We start from the raw sequence: 16712 nt of genomic DNA, 5'->3' as shown, positions 1-16712 counted from the left end.
ATCACCTGGCAATTGATAGATATGCGTTGTAAGAGTATTGGTCTGTAAGCTTGTTTCCTTTTTTTTTTTTTTTTGTTGTCTCAACTTTGTGTTTAAAATCTACTGTATTTCCTGGCATACAAGTCAAAGTTTTCAGACCAAAATTTGCAGCCTAAAATGGTTAGTTGACTTATACACAAAGATGGTTTTGGAGGACCAAAAATCCCATGTGAAATGCAGCAGGATTTGTAAAGATAATGACACCATTTGAATGTTTACACTAGATACTACATCAGCTTGTATGTCAGGAAATACTGTATGTATGTTTGTATGAGCCAATGAAGGAAACTTCTGTATGATTGTTAGACCTGCTAGAAATAGCAAAAAAGATTTATTTCAAATTGCAGCCTGCTGTCTTATATATGTACGTACCATATTTTCTAGCCTACAAGTTCAATCTTTCAGAGCAAAATTTAAAGCCAAAAGAATGGCAGGTTGACTTAAACACCAAGACAACATTGAAGAATCAAAAATTCCATGTGAAATGCAATGGGATTTGGAAAGATAGTGATGATGTCTGAATTTTTACATTACATGTTTACACTATATACTATATTGTGTTGTATGCCAAAAAATAATGTCTGTATATATGAGCCAATAAAAGAAATCTCTAACTGGTTGCAAGAACTGTTAGAAATAGCAGCTAAAACTGTTTTAGATCATACCCTTCTGTCTTATATATGTACATACTGTATTTTCCAATATACAATTTGAAATTTGCAAACCTAAAGTTACAACCAAGAAAGGTAGGTATATTTATGCACCCAGACAACTTTGGAGGACCAATTTTCCATGTAGCATGGCCTAGTGGTTAGAGCAGTGGACTCGCGGTTGAGGGATCGCAGGTTTGAATCTCAGACCAGGCGATGTGTGTGTTTTTGAGCGAAACACCTAAGCTCCATGCGGCTCCGGCAGAAGGTAATGGTGAACTTCTGATGACTCTTTTGCCACATCTTTCTCTCACTCTTTCCTCCTGCATCTTGCAGCTCACATGCGATGGACCGGCATCCTGTCCAGGTGGGGAACCTATACGCCAAGGAAACCGGCCTTTATGAGCCAGGCATGGCTCGAGAAAGAACAAACAAACAAAACAAACATGTAGCAGGATTTGTAAAGATAATGATGATTTTTGAATGTTTACACTACAAGCTTACACTACATACTACATGGACTTGTATGCCAGATAATATGGGGTGTATTGTGTTCAAAAACTTTAATTTTCATTTCATATCAAGCATTTAGTGATAGGTGTCAAATGAGCCTATGACTTGGTCACTGTATTTCTCATGTTGTAATTAACAAGTGAGTGTCTGTGCAAACCGAGTGGAATAAATACCACAAGGTATGTTTCTTTGACACATCTGTTTATTAGCAACTCTCTTACTCATGCATGCATGCACACATGCACACACACATGTGCATGTATGTATTTGTATATACAATAGCAGTGTGGAAGATATATATTAGCCATTCCAAAACAAGCAAAGAAATGTTAACTCCACTTAAGCATTTATTACTCCCGTTGCAGGAATCATGTCAGTGACCAGGTTGCAGTTCATGTGACGAAAATTTTGATACATCGTCATCATCTTCATCATCATCATCGTTTAACATCTATTTTCCATGCTAGCATGGGTTGGAAGGTTCGACTGGAGTCTGGGAAGCCAGGAAGCTGCACCAGGCTCCAGTCTGATCTGGCAGTGTTTCTACAGCCCTTCCTAATTCCAACCACTCCGTGAGTGTAGTGGGTGCTTTTTACGTGCCACGGCCACAGATGCCAGGGGAGGCTAGCAGCGGCCACGATTGGTTGGTGCTTTTTATGTGCCACTGGCACAAATGTTTAAGTGAAGTTCAGTTTTATATGTGTGTTTTTGAGTGGCTAATATATCTTCCACACTGCAATCATTTTAGTTTCAACACATGGTCTTGGATCAAATCACTTGTCTAGCAAATACACTGCCTAAATAAATAAATGAACGGGATTATGTATGTATGTTTCGCGCGGCTGGAGAATCCAATGGACATGTTGGACAACATCTCAATGGGTTGCTGGGAATACATGGAGGTTATGACTTTTGGTTCCAGAAATGAGGAGAGAATAAGGTAGAAAGAGCTCTGTGATGCAAATGACTTGATGACCTGCAACACTAACTTCAGGAGACCAACCAGAAACCTGATCATCTTCCAGTGACAAGACGGATGGACTCACATTCTCACCAGAAAGCAGAACAAACAAATGCTTGTAAAGACAAAGTCTTTTCCTGGTGAAGAATGTACAACCCAATGCAAATTAGTGCTTAGTAACTTCAATTGTAGAGCTAGAGGCACAAACCAAACAACAAAAGGGACATATGGTCCTTTTCTAATAACTAAATTTAAAAAAACAATTTTCACAAATACACCAGATATGCACACTTCCATACTCATGCAGTAGGAATATCCAGACACCAGCAGTCTGGTATCTGGTGTTGCTTATAATTTTCTCTTTATTTGCCAGACACCAAGGTACCACAAACATTCTGTTCAATTACACTGTTGAAATACAGATTGTGATTTCTACTATCTCTATCTGATGTCACCACTGTAGCAATAACAATATCAACAACACCATGTAACCTGCCTTGACTAGTAGCAGCCCAATCTCAAATAGCTATCTTGAACTTTCTCCATTCGGTTATCTAAGCCTGAAGAGCTAGGCTCATTTTATGAGCTTACAAAATTTTAAGGTACATGAAGAGGAATTAAACTGTTATTAAATAATAAAAATACAATTTTCCAAATATTCCTTAGGGAGATAGATATACCTTACTTTTTGTTTGCAGTAAGCAGTTACATTGTAAACCCTGATTTTGAAACACCACGAACCTGTGACATTTTATCAAATATTTCAAGAGTAAATGATTTTGTTTTCACGGCCCTTTCAGAGTCATACAGTGACGGAGTAGCTACAGAAGTATCAAACAGAACAAAAACATAACAGACAATGAAACACTATCAGTAATTGGATAACCAAAAGGAGTAAAAGAATTTAGTTAGCAACACATCAATGCCAGAAAAAAACAATTGAAAATAAATAATACAACCGTCAGATTTTTGGCTTTTTGGTTTTTCTTTAACAGAATACAAGATAGCAGTGGATCAATACTGTAGAAATAATATCATCTTTTAAAATACAAATAAGACAAGATAATATTTTCTGGCTAACCTTGTATGCATCTGGCGCTGGAGTTGATCAATTTCCTTCTGCAGAAAAGACACAACGGCTCTGTTGGCTTCGAGTTCTTCTTCAACAGATGATAAATCATCTTTCAGTGCCAGATTTTCAAATTCAGACTGAAATTACAACACAAACAATGTTTACTTATTTGTAAGAAAAAACAGGCTATAAATACACACACACGCAAACGTATATATATATATATCTATGTATGCATATATATATACAAGTGCATATATATATACACTTGTGTATATATATGCATATGTATAAATATATATATATGTATATACATATGTATAAATATATATATATACACTTGTATATATATATATAATACATGTGTATATATGTATATTTATACATATATGTATGTGTATATATGTATATATATATATATGTATATATATATAATACAGTGTACATTTAAACACATAAGGAATCCACACATGGGATTCAGCACCCTAGAAAGAACAGCTAGGTTATATAACCACAAAATTAGGGATAAAATCTGACAGGAACGAAATGAAAAAATAAAAACATTTTATATATATATATATATATATATATATATATATATTTAAGTCAAAGAATTAAAGTAAGTTAGCCTACACATTGTTAAATTTCATTTAGAAATTCTCCCTGAGGATATACACAATTCATTGGTTTTGTATACAGAATTTTATTTCTGAAATTAAGGAATTGTGTATGGAAACAGCTGTAGATAGGAATTTCTATGTTCGTGGCCGTTGCCAGCCTCGCCTGGCCCCCGTGCCAGTGGCACATAAAAAGCACCATCCGATCGTGGCCGTTTGCCAGACTCGTCTGGCACGTAAAAAGCACCCACTACACTCATGGAGTGGTTGGCGTTAGGAAGGGCATCCAGCCGTAGAAACATTGCCAGATCAAACTGGGCCTGGTGCAGCCTTCTGGCTTCCCAGACCCCAGTTGAACCGTCCAACCCATGCTAGCATGGAAAGCGGATGCTAAACGATGATGATGATGAATTTGAATTTCTTTAGATAAAAACATCTGTATGAAAAGTTTTTTCCATATATACATACATACATACACATGTCATCGTCATCATCATCATCATTTCCGTGCTTGCATAAGTCAGATGGAGTTGGCTGAGACAGATTTTCTATGGTTAGATACCCTTCCTGCTACTGACTCTCCTCTTTCCAAGTAAGGCAATATTTCACCAAGACAGGAAATGAACAACACTGCTTGTATAACAGTGATGCTCATTTACAATCATAAGAGGATGTCAAGACAAGGATACACACACACAAACATGCAGAGGCACACATGTACAGGCATACATACACGCACACACATATATGGAACAGTTTTCATTCAGCTTGCTTCCACCGAATCTATTCACAAGGCTTTGGTGTGCCCAGGGCTATAGCAGAGGACACTTATCCAAGATGCTGGACAGTAGAATTGAACCAAAACCACAATATTGGGAAGCAAGCTTCTTAACCACATGGTCACACTTGCATCCATTGCATTAATATCAAAAGAAAACAGATGGGAGGGTCATGGCTGCAATGTATTTGATCATGACATGCATGAAAAGAACGGACATTAAAGCAATGATGAAAATGATGATGATAATGATATATATAAATATGTGTGCTGGAAAATAATGTGTGTATGTATGAACCAATGAAAGAAACCCCTACATAGTTGCTAAACCGGTTAGAAATTTCAGCTAAATCTCTTTCAAATTCCATCTCTCTGTCTTATATATGAACTTACCATATTTCCAGGCATACAAGTTGAACTTTTCAAATCAAAATTTACAGCCCCCCAAAAAAAGACAGGCTGACTTATATATCAAGATGACTTTGGAGATGACTTAAGACAGCAAGCTGGCAGAAATCTTAGCACGCCAGGCAAAATGCTTAGCGGTATTTCGTCTACTGCAACGTTCTGAGTTCAAATTCCGCCGAGGTCAACTTTGCCTTTCATCCTTTCGGGGTCGATTAAATAAGTACCAGTTACGCACTGGGGTTGATATAATCGATCTAATCCATTTGTCTGTCCTTGTTTGTCCTCTCTGTGTTTAGCCCCTTGTGGGTAGTAAAGAAATAGGCATTTCCTCTGCCGTTACGTTCTGAGTTCAAATTCCGCCAAGGTCGACTTTACCCTTTCATCCTTTCAGGGTCGATAAATTAAGTACCAGTTATGTACTAGGGTCGATGTAATCGACTTACTGCCCTTGTTTGTCCCCTCTATGTTTAGCCCCTTGTGGGCAATAAAGAAATAAGATGACCAAAAATTCTATGTGAACTGCAACAGGATTTGGAAAGATAGTGACAATGTTTGAACGTTTACACTGCATATTTACATTGTATGCTACATTGACCTGTATGCAGCAAAAATACAGTAGACTAAAATGCTTAACTACAACTGCAAGATTTAGTAGAATAATCAGCAGTAAAGTGAAAATAGGACTTTAGTGAATGAACAAGGAGTGGCAAAGCAAATTAATTGAATGACAAGGGAAAAAATATTGAAGAAGGCTTTTTGCATGGAATAGAAATAGTAAAGTGCACACTAGCATAATACAGAAAGCAAAGAAATTTTAATTAATTAGAATTATGCCCTCAATAATGAAAGCATTTAATGATTAATTTTGGTGAGCATAGTAAATACAGCTTTGGTGTAAAAGCAAATCAGAATTCATTTTGGTAAGGTCATGAAGTCATTAGTTGTTATGGGGATTTTTTTTTTTCTTAAAGAGGAAGGGCAGTAGTTTTGGCGTCTCTCATGGCATTCGTTAGGTGGTGAATTGACAGAGCCATCAGAGCATCAGATGCTGTATTTCGTTTCTGGCTCTCTGCATTCAAGTTCAAATCCTACTCAGGCCAGCTACACCTTTTATCCATCTATATGGATAGGTGTGGGGTTGATAAACAAAATACCTATTTCTTTATTACCCACAAGGGGCTAAACACAGAGGGGACAAACAAGGACAGACATAGGTATTAAGTCGATTACATCGACCCCAGTGCGTAACTGGTACTTAATTTATCGACCCCGAAAGGATGAAAGGCAAAGTCGACTTTGGCGGAATTTGAACTCACAATGTAATGCAGACAAAATACCGCTAAGCATTTCGCCCGGCGTGCTAAAGTTTCTGCCAGCTTGCCGCCTTTACACAAAATACCAGTCAAGTACTTGGATTGAGTTCACTTCTGTCTTTCTCAGTATCAGCTATGTGAAAGAACCAAAAAAGGGCTGTTTTTATTGAGGCTCCAAGAATCTTTCATCACCATAATGTGGACACGACAACAATGAATCTCTATGACAAATGGAATGAAATGAGCAAATTATTCTCAGACCAGCCAGAGATATTGCCTGAATCTATACAACACAATAAGAAATGCGGCTGCTCTGTGAAAAATGTAATCATATCAAGTGAAGTACTTATATGTATGGTCTCTCAGTCATGAACAGCCCATCCATTTTTTAATGTTTTTGACATTAGGGTTTGTGGAATATTTGGCTGCTATCTTCAGCAAGTCAAGTTACCATGCAGAGACTATTTCATTAAGTAGCCTCTACATGTTCACTTTTGAGTGGATTTGATAGACAGAAACTGTTGTGTATGTGTGTGTGTGTGTGTGTGTGTGTGTCTGTGTGTGTATGTATATATATATATATATCACGTGACCGACCAGACCATCAGATGTTGTTACACATCACTGGTCACAATGCGTTCGCATTGTGTTAGCCTTCGAATGACGCCACCCCACTGGTTAAGTGAGCAGGCCAACAGAAGAAAGAGTGGGAGAAAGTGTGGTGAAAGAGTACAGCAGGGATCGCCACCATCCCCTGCTGGAGCCACGTGGAGCTTTTTAGGTGTTTTTGCTCAATAAACACTCACAACGCTCGGTCTGGGAATCGAAACCGCAATCCTACGACCGCGAGTCCGCTGCTCTAACCACTGGGCCATTGCGCCTCCACATATACACATATATATATACATATACACACACACACACACATATATATATATATATATATATATGCACAGATGTAGCTGTGTGGTAAGGGCTTTGCTTCCTAACCGCATGGTTCTGGGATCAGTCTCACTGCATGGCACTTTGAGCCAGTGTCTTCTACTATAGCCTCAGACCAATCGAACTCTGAAGAGTGGATTTGGTAGACAGAAACTAAAAGAAACCTGTTATGTGTGTGTGTGGGTGTGTGTAAAAGTAAGAATCAAAGATCAAGGTGCAGGAAGTTAGTAAGCATTAAGCAGTCTGGAGAAGGTATAAAAAACAACTTTCAGGAACAATAGTAGTTTGTTGGTGTAGAACAGTGCTTTTCAAACTTTTTGCTGGAGCGGAACCCCAAGGAAACATTCCACTGGCTCGAGGAACCCCTGTGCAATAATTTAATAGTCTTATGCACACATATCTGCACAGGAGAATTAAAAATTACTGCCAATTTTAGCAGTTTTGTCACTTCCTGCGGAACCCCTGGACTGTACTGGCGGAACCCTAAGGTTCTGCGGAACCCTGGTTGAAAACCACTGGTGTAGAAGGTTGTGAATTTTTTCCCATATTAAGGTTCGATAAGCTGAAAAAATTGTTTTATAGCTTACAGTTAGCAGAAGGGGGTTATTGTACATGTGAATACAAATGCAAAATTAGGGAATGAAGAAGAGAAAATCCAAACTACATATGCTTCATAGCTAGTAGAAGCTCGGTAGTAGTAATTATGGAAGTCAACATGGGATCGCTGGACAACAATGTAAACGTCTTTTGATTAAGGTATCTTTGGCCCAACAAGTAGCTAGCGGATTAGCCTTCGTTTAGATAATTCATTACTACTTCCAAGGTTCTGCTAGCTATAAAACATATATAGCCTGGATTTTATCCACTACATTCCTTAATTTTGTATATATATATATACAGTTGAACCGTCCAACCCATGCTAGCATGAAAAGCGGACGCTAAATGATGATGATTATGATGATGATATATATATATATATATATATATATATATATATATACTGTGTGGGTGGCACGTAAAAAGCACCCACTACACTCACAGCGTGGTTGGCGTTAGGAAGGGCATCCAGCTGTAGAAACACTGCCAGATCAGACTGGGCCTGATGCAGCCTTCTGGCTTCACAGATCCCAGTTGAACCGTCCAACCCATGCTAGCATGGAAAGCGGACGCTAAATGATGATGATGATGATGATGATATATATACATATATATATAACTTATAAATAAGGGCAAACGAAAAAATTTCAATTGCCAAATATGCCAAAAATTGGACATATTGTCCATTACCATATAATTTTTCACAATACGCATGCTCCTCGAAAAAAAGCTGACAGAAATTTCTAAAAATTCCATTATTACCGTATCGGACCGATTTCAGGGTTAGTTCATAAGAACCCTCCCTTTGTCAGTAGGTATTTTTTAATATGCTGGCCACTGATAAAATTTTTTTTCGAAAAAAAAAAAAATTATCCTAATTATATATATATATATATATATATATATATATAATATATATATATATATGCACAGATGTAGCTGTGTGGTAAGGGCTTTGCTTCCTAACCGCATGGTTCTGGGATCAGTCTCACTGCATGGCACTTTGAGCCAGTGTCTTCTACTATAGCCTCAGACCAATCGAACTCTGAAGAGTGGATTTGGTAGACAGAAACTAAAAGAAACCTGTTATGTGTGTGTGTGGGTGTGTGTAAAAGTAAGAATCAAAGATCAAGGTGCAGGAAGTTAGTAAGCATTAAGCAGTCTGGAGAAGGTATAAAAAACAACTTTCAGGAACAATAGTAGTTTGTTGGTGTAGAACAGTGCTTTTCAAACTTTTTGCTGGAGCGGAACCCCAAGGAAACATTCCACTGGCTCGAGGAACCCCTGTGCAATAATTTAATAGTCTTATGCACACATATCTGCACAGGAGAATTAAAAATTACTGCCAATTTTAGCAGTTTTGTCACTTCCTGCGGAACCCCTGGACTGTACTGGCGGAACCCTAAGGTTCTGCGGAACCCTGGTTGAAAACCACTGGTGTAGAAGGTTGTGAATTTTTTCCCATATTAAGGTTCGATAAGCTGAAAAAATTGTTTTATAGCTTACAGTTAGCAGAAGGGGGTTATTGTACATGTGAATACAAATGCAAAATTAGGGAATGAAGAAGAGAAAATCCAAACTACATATGCTTCATAGCTAGTAGAAGCTCGGTAGTAGTAATTATGGAAGTCAACATGGGATCGCTGGACAACAATGTAAACGTCTTTTGATTAGGTATCTTTGGCCCAACAAGTAGCTAGCGGATTAGCCTTCGTTTAGATAATTCATTACTACTTCCAAGGTTCTGCTAGCTATAAAACATATATAGCCTGGATTTTATCCACTACATTCCTTAATTTTGTATATATATATATACAGTTGAACCGTCCAACCCATGCTAGCATGAAAAGCGGACGCTAAATGATGATGATGATGATGATGATGATATATATATATATATATATATATATATATATACTGTGTGGGTGGCACGTAAAAAGCACCCACTACACTCACAGCGTGGTTGGCGTTAGGAAGGGCATCCAGCTGTAGAAACACTGCCAGATCAGACTGGGCCTGATGCAGCCTTCTGGCTTCACAGATCCCAGTTGAACCGTCCAACCCATGCTAGCATGGAAAGCGGACGCTAAATGATGATGATGATGATGATGATATATATACATATATATATAACTTATAAATAAGGGCAAACGAAAAAATTTCAATTGCCAAATATGCCAAAAATTGGACATATTGTCCATTACCATATAATTTTTCACAATACGCATGCTCCTCGAAAAAAAGCTGACAGAAATTTCTAAAAATTCCATTATTACCGTATCGGACCGATTTCAGGGTTAGTTCATAAGAACCCTCCCTTTGTCAGTAGGTATTTTTTAATATGCTGGCCACTGATAAAATTTTTTTTCGAAAAAAAAAAAAATTATCCTAATTAATATATATATATATATATATATATATATATATATGTGAAGGCCTGTTGAGGCAAGTGAAAATCAAAATGAAATCAAAACAAATCAAATCAAATCAAATCAAATAAATCAAAATAGATGAACATTAATGGAATTGTATCTTTGTGGTACCAGTGCCGGTGGCACACAAGAAAACCATCCGAACATGGCCGTAGCCAGTACCGCACCGACTGGCCTCCGTGCTGTGGGCACATAACAAACACCATCCGATCGTGGTCGTTCGCCAGCCTCATCTGGCACCTGTGTCGGTGGCACATAAAAACACCATCCAAAGACCCGGCAAGACTAGTCAGGCCATAACCTGTGGCCCCTACCTGGGACGTAGTCAGTCCACCTGTGCATACCTTCCTTCTTGTGACACTTGTGAAGACCTGTTGAGGCAAGTGAAAATCAAAACAAATCAAAATAGATGAACATCAATGGAATTTGTATCTTTGTGGTACCAGTGCCGGTGGCACGTGGCACACAAGAAAACCATCCGAACGTGGCCGTAGCCAGTACCGCATCGACTGGCCTCCGTGCTGTGGGCACGTAACAAACACCATCCGATCGTGGCCGTTTGCCAGCCTCATCTGGCACCTGTGTCGGTGGCACATAAAAACACCATCCGAGCATGGCCGTCTGCCAGCCTCGTCTGGCACCTGTGTCGGTGGTGGCACATAAAAACACCATCCGAGCGTGGCCATTTGCCAGCCTCGTCTGGCACCTGTGTCGGTGGCACATAAAATCACCCACTACACTCTCGGAGTGGTTGGCGTTAGGAAGGGCATCCAGCTGTAGAAACACTGCCAGATCTGACTGGACTGGTGCAGCTTTCGGGCTCCCCAGACCCCAGTTGAACCGTCCAACCCATGCTAGCATGGAAAGCGGACGTTAAATGATGATGATGATGATGATGATGATAATTAAGAGAAATAACTTCTATTAAGTAACTCAATAGTGAAAGACACTATCCATACCATATAGAAAAAATTAAATATACTATAATAAATATTATTTAAAAAATCACTAAATTAAATAAACATTAAATTGACTAAAGGCTTGAAAGGACGAAAGGCAAAGTTGACCTTGGCGGAATTTGAACTCAGAATGTAGCAACAGGTGAAATACCGCTAAGCATTTCGTCCAGTGTGCTAACAATTCTGCCTGCTCACAAACTTAATAATAATAATAATAATCATCCTTTCCACGATAGGCACAAGGTATGAAATTTGGGGGGAGGGGTAAATTGATTACATTGACTCCAGTATGTAGCTGGTACTTATTTTACCTACCCCAAAAGGATGAAAGGCAAAGTTGACCTCGACAGAACTTGAACTCAGAACATAAGGATGGACGAAATACCACTAAGCATTTTGCACAGCATGCTAACGATTCTGCCAGCTCACTGCCTTAATAATAATAATAATAATAATAATAATAATAATAATAATAATAAATTGCCCTGATGCAGTACCAGGCAGTGGCTCTCGTGGCTTCTAATCTTAACTGATTGGAAGTGTTATCATGTACATTGTTTTGTTTTGGTATAAAAGATGGGCTACAGCAAATATTCTGCTCAATACCACAGATTTGCTTGTCAGTTGTTTGACCTTAACCAGTTGAGCATGTCCCTTAGTGGCTGACGATATGTGCATCTCTGATCACGAGCAGAAGTAGTGGGGGAGCATCATAGCCATGTGTTGAGAGGTATTCTTTGGGGTTTGAATAATTCACCTCTGGAAACATGGGTGTTTCATTCAACATCCTTAAATAACCCTTATTCAGGGACCTTTTGAGCGGGATGGGCTACTCAACCTGAAGAAAATTCTAACTGGGTCCCACCTGCAAGGTCATGTACTGTTTATCTTGATATGAGATCACCATGTCACGCACATATGGTTGTGATGCATGTGCCTAGTGTACCCTTATCAGACGGGTAGTCATGATGGGTATACTGGGCTTCGTATATTTTACCCCAGTGTCACTTTGATGGCATGAACTACTCTTTCACTCAATAATAATTATTATTATTATGATGATGATTATAATTAATAATAATAAAGATTTTTACTAAATTCTTCAATAATTTCAAAATTGATTGAAATGAAAGTTCATTTCAATAGAAATATGATAACAAAAGCCACATTCCGTTATATAATCACAGAAGTGGTCATAGCTGGACTGCCTCTGATCACAGGTCAGCTAGATCAAAGGTGACCTAAAGTTATTCAAGAATTAATTCCAACCAAATAAAATCAATATTATATTTGCTGCAAAGAAAAAAGCAAGCTATAATGATGTCAGAAATATGCAGGGTAATACATAAAACGATTTGTACGATTCCACCATAAATTTACAACTCATAACTATTGAAACAAGGATTATCAATAACAGACTACAGTAAGACTATCGCTATATGGTCTGTTGCAGCAGTGATAGCAGCAGCAGCAACAGCAGTAAAGTTCATTTACAGATATTCTATAAAGTGACCTCTATTGATGTGTTATGCACATCATGGCTAGTAATATATTTGGCAAATATAAGGCAGAGAACTGGCAGAACTGTTAGCACACCGGGCAAAATGCTTTGTGGAATTTTGTCCGTTTTTATGTTCTGAGTTCAAATTCGGCTGAGGTTGACTTTGCCTTTCATCTTTTCGGGGTGGATAAAATAAGTACCAGTTGAGCCCTGGGGTGGATGTAATCAGCTTAACCCCTCCTTCTCTGAAATTGCTGGCTTGAGCCCAAATTTGAAAGCAATGTCTTTGCCAAATTTTGAAGATCAATTCATCTTTTGCGTATTATACACAAGGTTTAGGTTTTTCAGAGGTACAGCCCCCTAAAAATCCCCTGCGTATTATACTCAAGGGTGGACAATACTTGAGGATTTACGGTAAGTTGAAAGGCAAGCTACTATAAATCGGCACAAACTTTCTGGACAACCCAATATTTCAACCAAGTCAAGGAACAAAGCATGTGCCTCTTTTATTGGGTTTGATTAACAGTTGTTATTTAAATCCAGGTCAGTCTTGATCCAGCAGACCTATAATTATTCTGTGACCTTTTCTATTATTTTCAGAAATAGTGTACATATATGTGTGTATACATGTACATGTGGGCATGCATACATACATGTAAACATACATACATACATGCAAACATACATACATATATAAATTACATACATACATACATTACATACATACATACATGCATACATACATACATTACATACCTACCTACCTACCTACTTACCTACATACATTACATACCTACCTACCTACTTACCTACATACATTACATACCTACCTACCTACTTACCTACATACATACATACATACATTACATACATACATACATGCATACATACATACATTACATACATACATACATGCATACATACATACATTACATACATGCATACATTACATACATACATACATACATACATACATACATACATACATACATGCATACATACATACATACATTACATACCTACCTACCTACCTACCTACATACATACATTACATACCTACCTACCTACTTACCTACATACATACATACATTACATACATACATACATGCATACATACATACATTACATACATACATACATACATACATACATACATACATACATACATTACATACCTACCTACCTACCTACCTACCTATCTACCTACTACCTACCTACATACATACATACATACATACACACATACATACATACACACATACATACATACATACATACATACATGTGTGTGTTTGTATAAGACTGCATTGTCAATGTGTCCTTCCTTGTAAAAGATAAAGATAAGTTAAAATGTAGCCTGAGGGAAGTTTAGTTGCTAATTAGACATGTTGATTAGAAATAATTACACAGTGAGACAAATGGATATGTAAATTAGTATTAACATATTTAAACGAAAGGAGCATTAAAAGGTTAATTAGAAATAATTGTATGTCGAGACAGACATGTTAGTTAAATTAATGTTAATGTATTTAACCCTTCGGTATTCAGGTTACTCTGTCAAATGTAATGTTTGTTTATTCACATTGTTTGGAATATATCGGGCATTATCTCATAGCCAAGGAATTCCAATGATGTGATTGTTTACTTTAAGAAGGACATTATAGGGCAGGTGTGCGGGGGGACTGGATTCTACTTCCTGCTTAACGGAAGAGGCTTGTCTTGCCTCATTGGTGCTGGTGCCAAACAAAATGCACCCAGTACACTCTGTAAAGTGGTTGGCATTAGGAAGAGCATTCGGCCATAGAAACCATGCCAAAGCAGATAGAAGAGCAGTGGTTTTCAATCAGGGTCCATTTGGCCCTTGGGGATCCATAGCAGATTTTACTGTTAAAATTTATGCGCAACAGGAGTATAGGCGTAGGAGTGGCTGTGTGGTAAGTAGCTTGCTTACCATCCACATGGTTCTGGGTTCAGTCCCACTGCGTGGCACCTTGAGCAAGTGTCTTCTACTATAGCCTCGGGCCAACCAAAGCCTTGTGAGTGGATTTGGTAGATGGAAACTGAAAGAAGCCCATCATATATGTGTGTGTGTGTGTATATATATATATATATATATATATGTATGTATGTATGTGTGTGTGTGTGTGTATATTTGTGTATCTGTGTTTGTCCTCCAACATCGCTTGACCACTGATGCTGGTGTGTTTACTAAGTCCCTGTAACTTAGTGGTTCAGCATAAGAGACCGATAGAATAAGTACTGGGCTTACAAAGAATAAGTCATGGGGTTGATTTGCTTGACTAAAAGCCAGTGCTCCAGCGTGGCCACAGTCAAAAGACTGAAACGAGTAAAAGAGTAAAAGAGTAATTCCTAATAACATTATTTACAATTGACGGAATTCCTAATAATATTTAATTATAAAAATACAGTAGGATTTTTTATATATATACATAGAATGGCTATGGATGTCCAGTAGAGTCAAATAATCTCTTGTACTTACTGAAAATAAATGAAAATACTATACTCTTTTCTGCTCTTGGCACAAGGACCGAAATTTTTGAAGAAGGGGGCCAGTCAATTAGATCAACCATAGTACACAACTGGTACTTAATTTATCGACCCTGAAAGGATGAAAGGCAAGGTTGACCACAGCAGCATTTGAACTCAGAACGTAAAGACAGACAAAATACCTATTTCTTTACTACCCACAAGGGGCTAAACACAGAGAGGACAAACAAGGACAGACAAACGGATTAAGTCGATTACATCGACCCCAGTGCGTAACTGGTACTTAATTTATCGACCCTGAAAGGATGAAAGGCAAAGTCGACCTCGGCGGAATTTGAACTCAGAACATAAAGACAGACAAAATACCGCTAAGCATTTCACCCGGCATGCTAACGATTCTGCCAGCTCGCCACCTTAATGGAAATATTATATTAGTCATCAACTAAGTTTGTTCTTTACCCATTGCATATTTATTTTGAATTACCTTTGTAACCCATTAACATTCAGATAACTCTGTCAAATGTAATTCTTATTTATTTATATTGTTTTGAATTAATCGTGTATCATCTAACAGCTTTGACATTTTGATGTACTGTTTGTTCATTTTTATAATGGCATGGCAGGGTAGATCAATGGATTTAGATCTGGCCAGTTTGAATACAATGCAAGTAAAATATTTGGGCCTGATATGGTCAGTGTAAATGCTAACGGGTTAAGATTTTCAAAGCTCTTTCTGCATTAAATATGTCAACACTAACTTAGCTATTGTTTTTCCATGCAGATGACATCTCTGAGTTATTTATTTTCTAACATGTCATTTTTATAATGCCATGGCAGGGTAGATCAGTGGGATTAGATCTGGCCAGTTTGAACACAATGCACGTAAGATATTTGGGCCTGATACGGTCAGTGTAAATGCTAACGGGTTAAGATTTTCAAAGCTCTTTCTGCATTAAATATGCCAACACTAACTTAGCTATTGTTTTTCCATGCAGATGACATCTCTGAGTTATTTATTTTCTAACAAGTATTGAACAAGCAAATGAAGTGATTAAAGGAATCTATGTTAAGATAGGGAATGAAGACAGCAAAGGTGGCTTCAGGCTTTGAGATAATATTTACCCAGCAAATGAAAAATATAATTTGGTGGGGAAATATAAGAGAATGGGGAGGGGAAATACTGGTAGGTGATTAAATTATCTCTGAAAATGTTGGGGCCAAATATATAGATATATATCCTCATGATCATATATACAGCTAAAGCAGTGATTGCAAATAAGGGAATACACAAATTTCTTTTTACACACACACACACACAAATATATGCACATGATGTATATACACACTCACACTAATGTATGTGTATATATGCATGTATGTAAATGTAAATATGCAAGTACATTTCAATCATCATCATCATCA

The 16712-nt window shown here is 37.7% G+C and overlaps 1 protein-coding gene across 7 annotated transcripts in view; it reads right to left on the bottom strand.

The window, feature by feature from the left end:
- Window positions 1-16712, bottom strand: part of LOC115223427 (TBC1 domain family member 2B) — a 295916-nt gene that overhangs the window by 80964 nt on the left and 198240 nt on the right. For all 7 annotated transcript variants that reach the window (XM_029793960.2, XM_029793959.2, XM_029793964.2 and 4 more), the window contains one exon: window positions 3245-3372. In XM_029793960.2, the coding sequence (XP_029649820.1) occupies window positions 3245-3372 (128 nt within the window). The remainder of the gene's footprint in view (window positions 1-3244; window positions 3373-16712) is intronic.

This window comes from Octopus sinensis, linkage group LG23 (assembly GCF_006345805.1).
Source record: "Octopus sinensis linkage group LG23, ASM634580v1, whole genome shotgun sequence".
Taxonomy (NCBI): Eukaryota; Metazoa; Mollusca; class Cephalopoda; order Octopoda; family Octopodidae; genus Octopus; species Octopus sinensis.
This window is presented reverse-complemented; position numbering and strand designations above follow the sequence as displayed.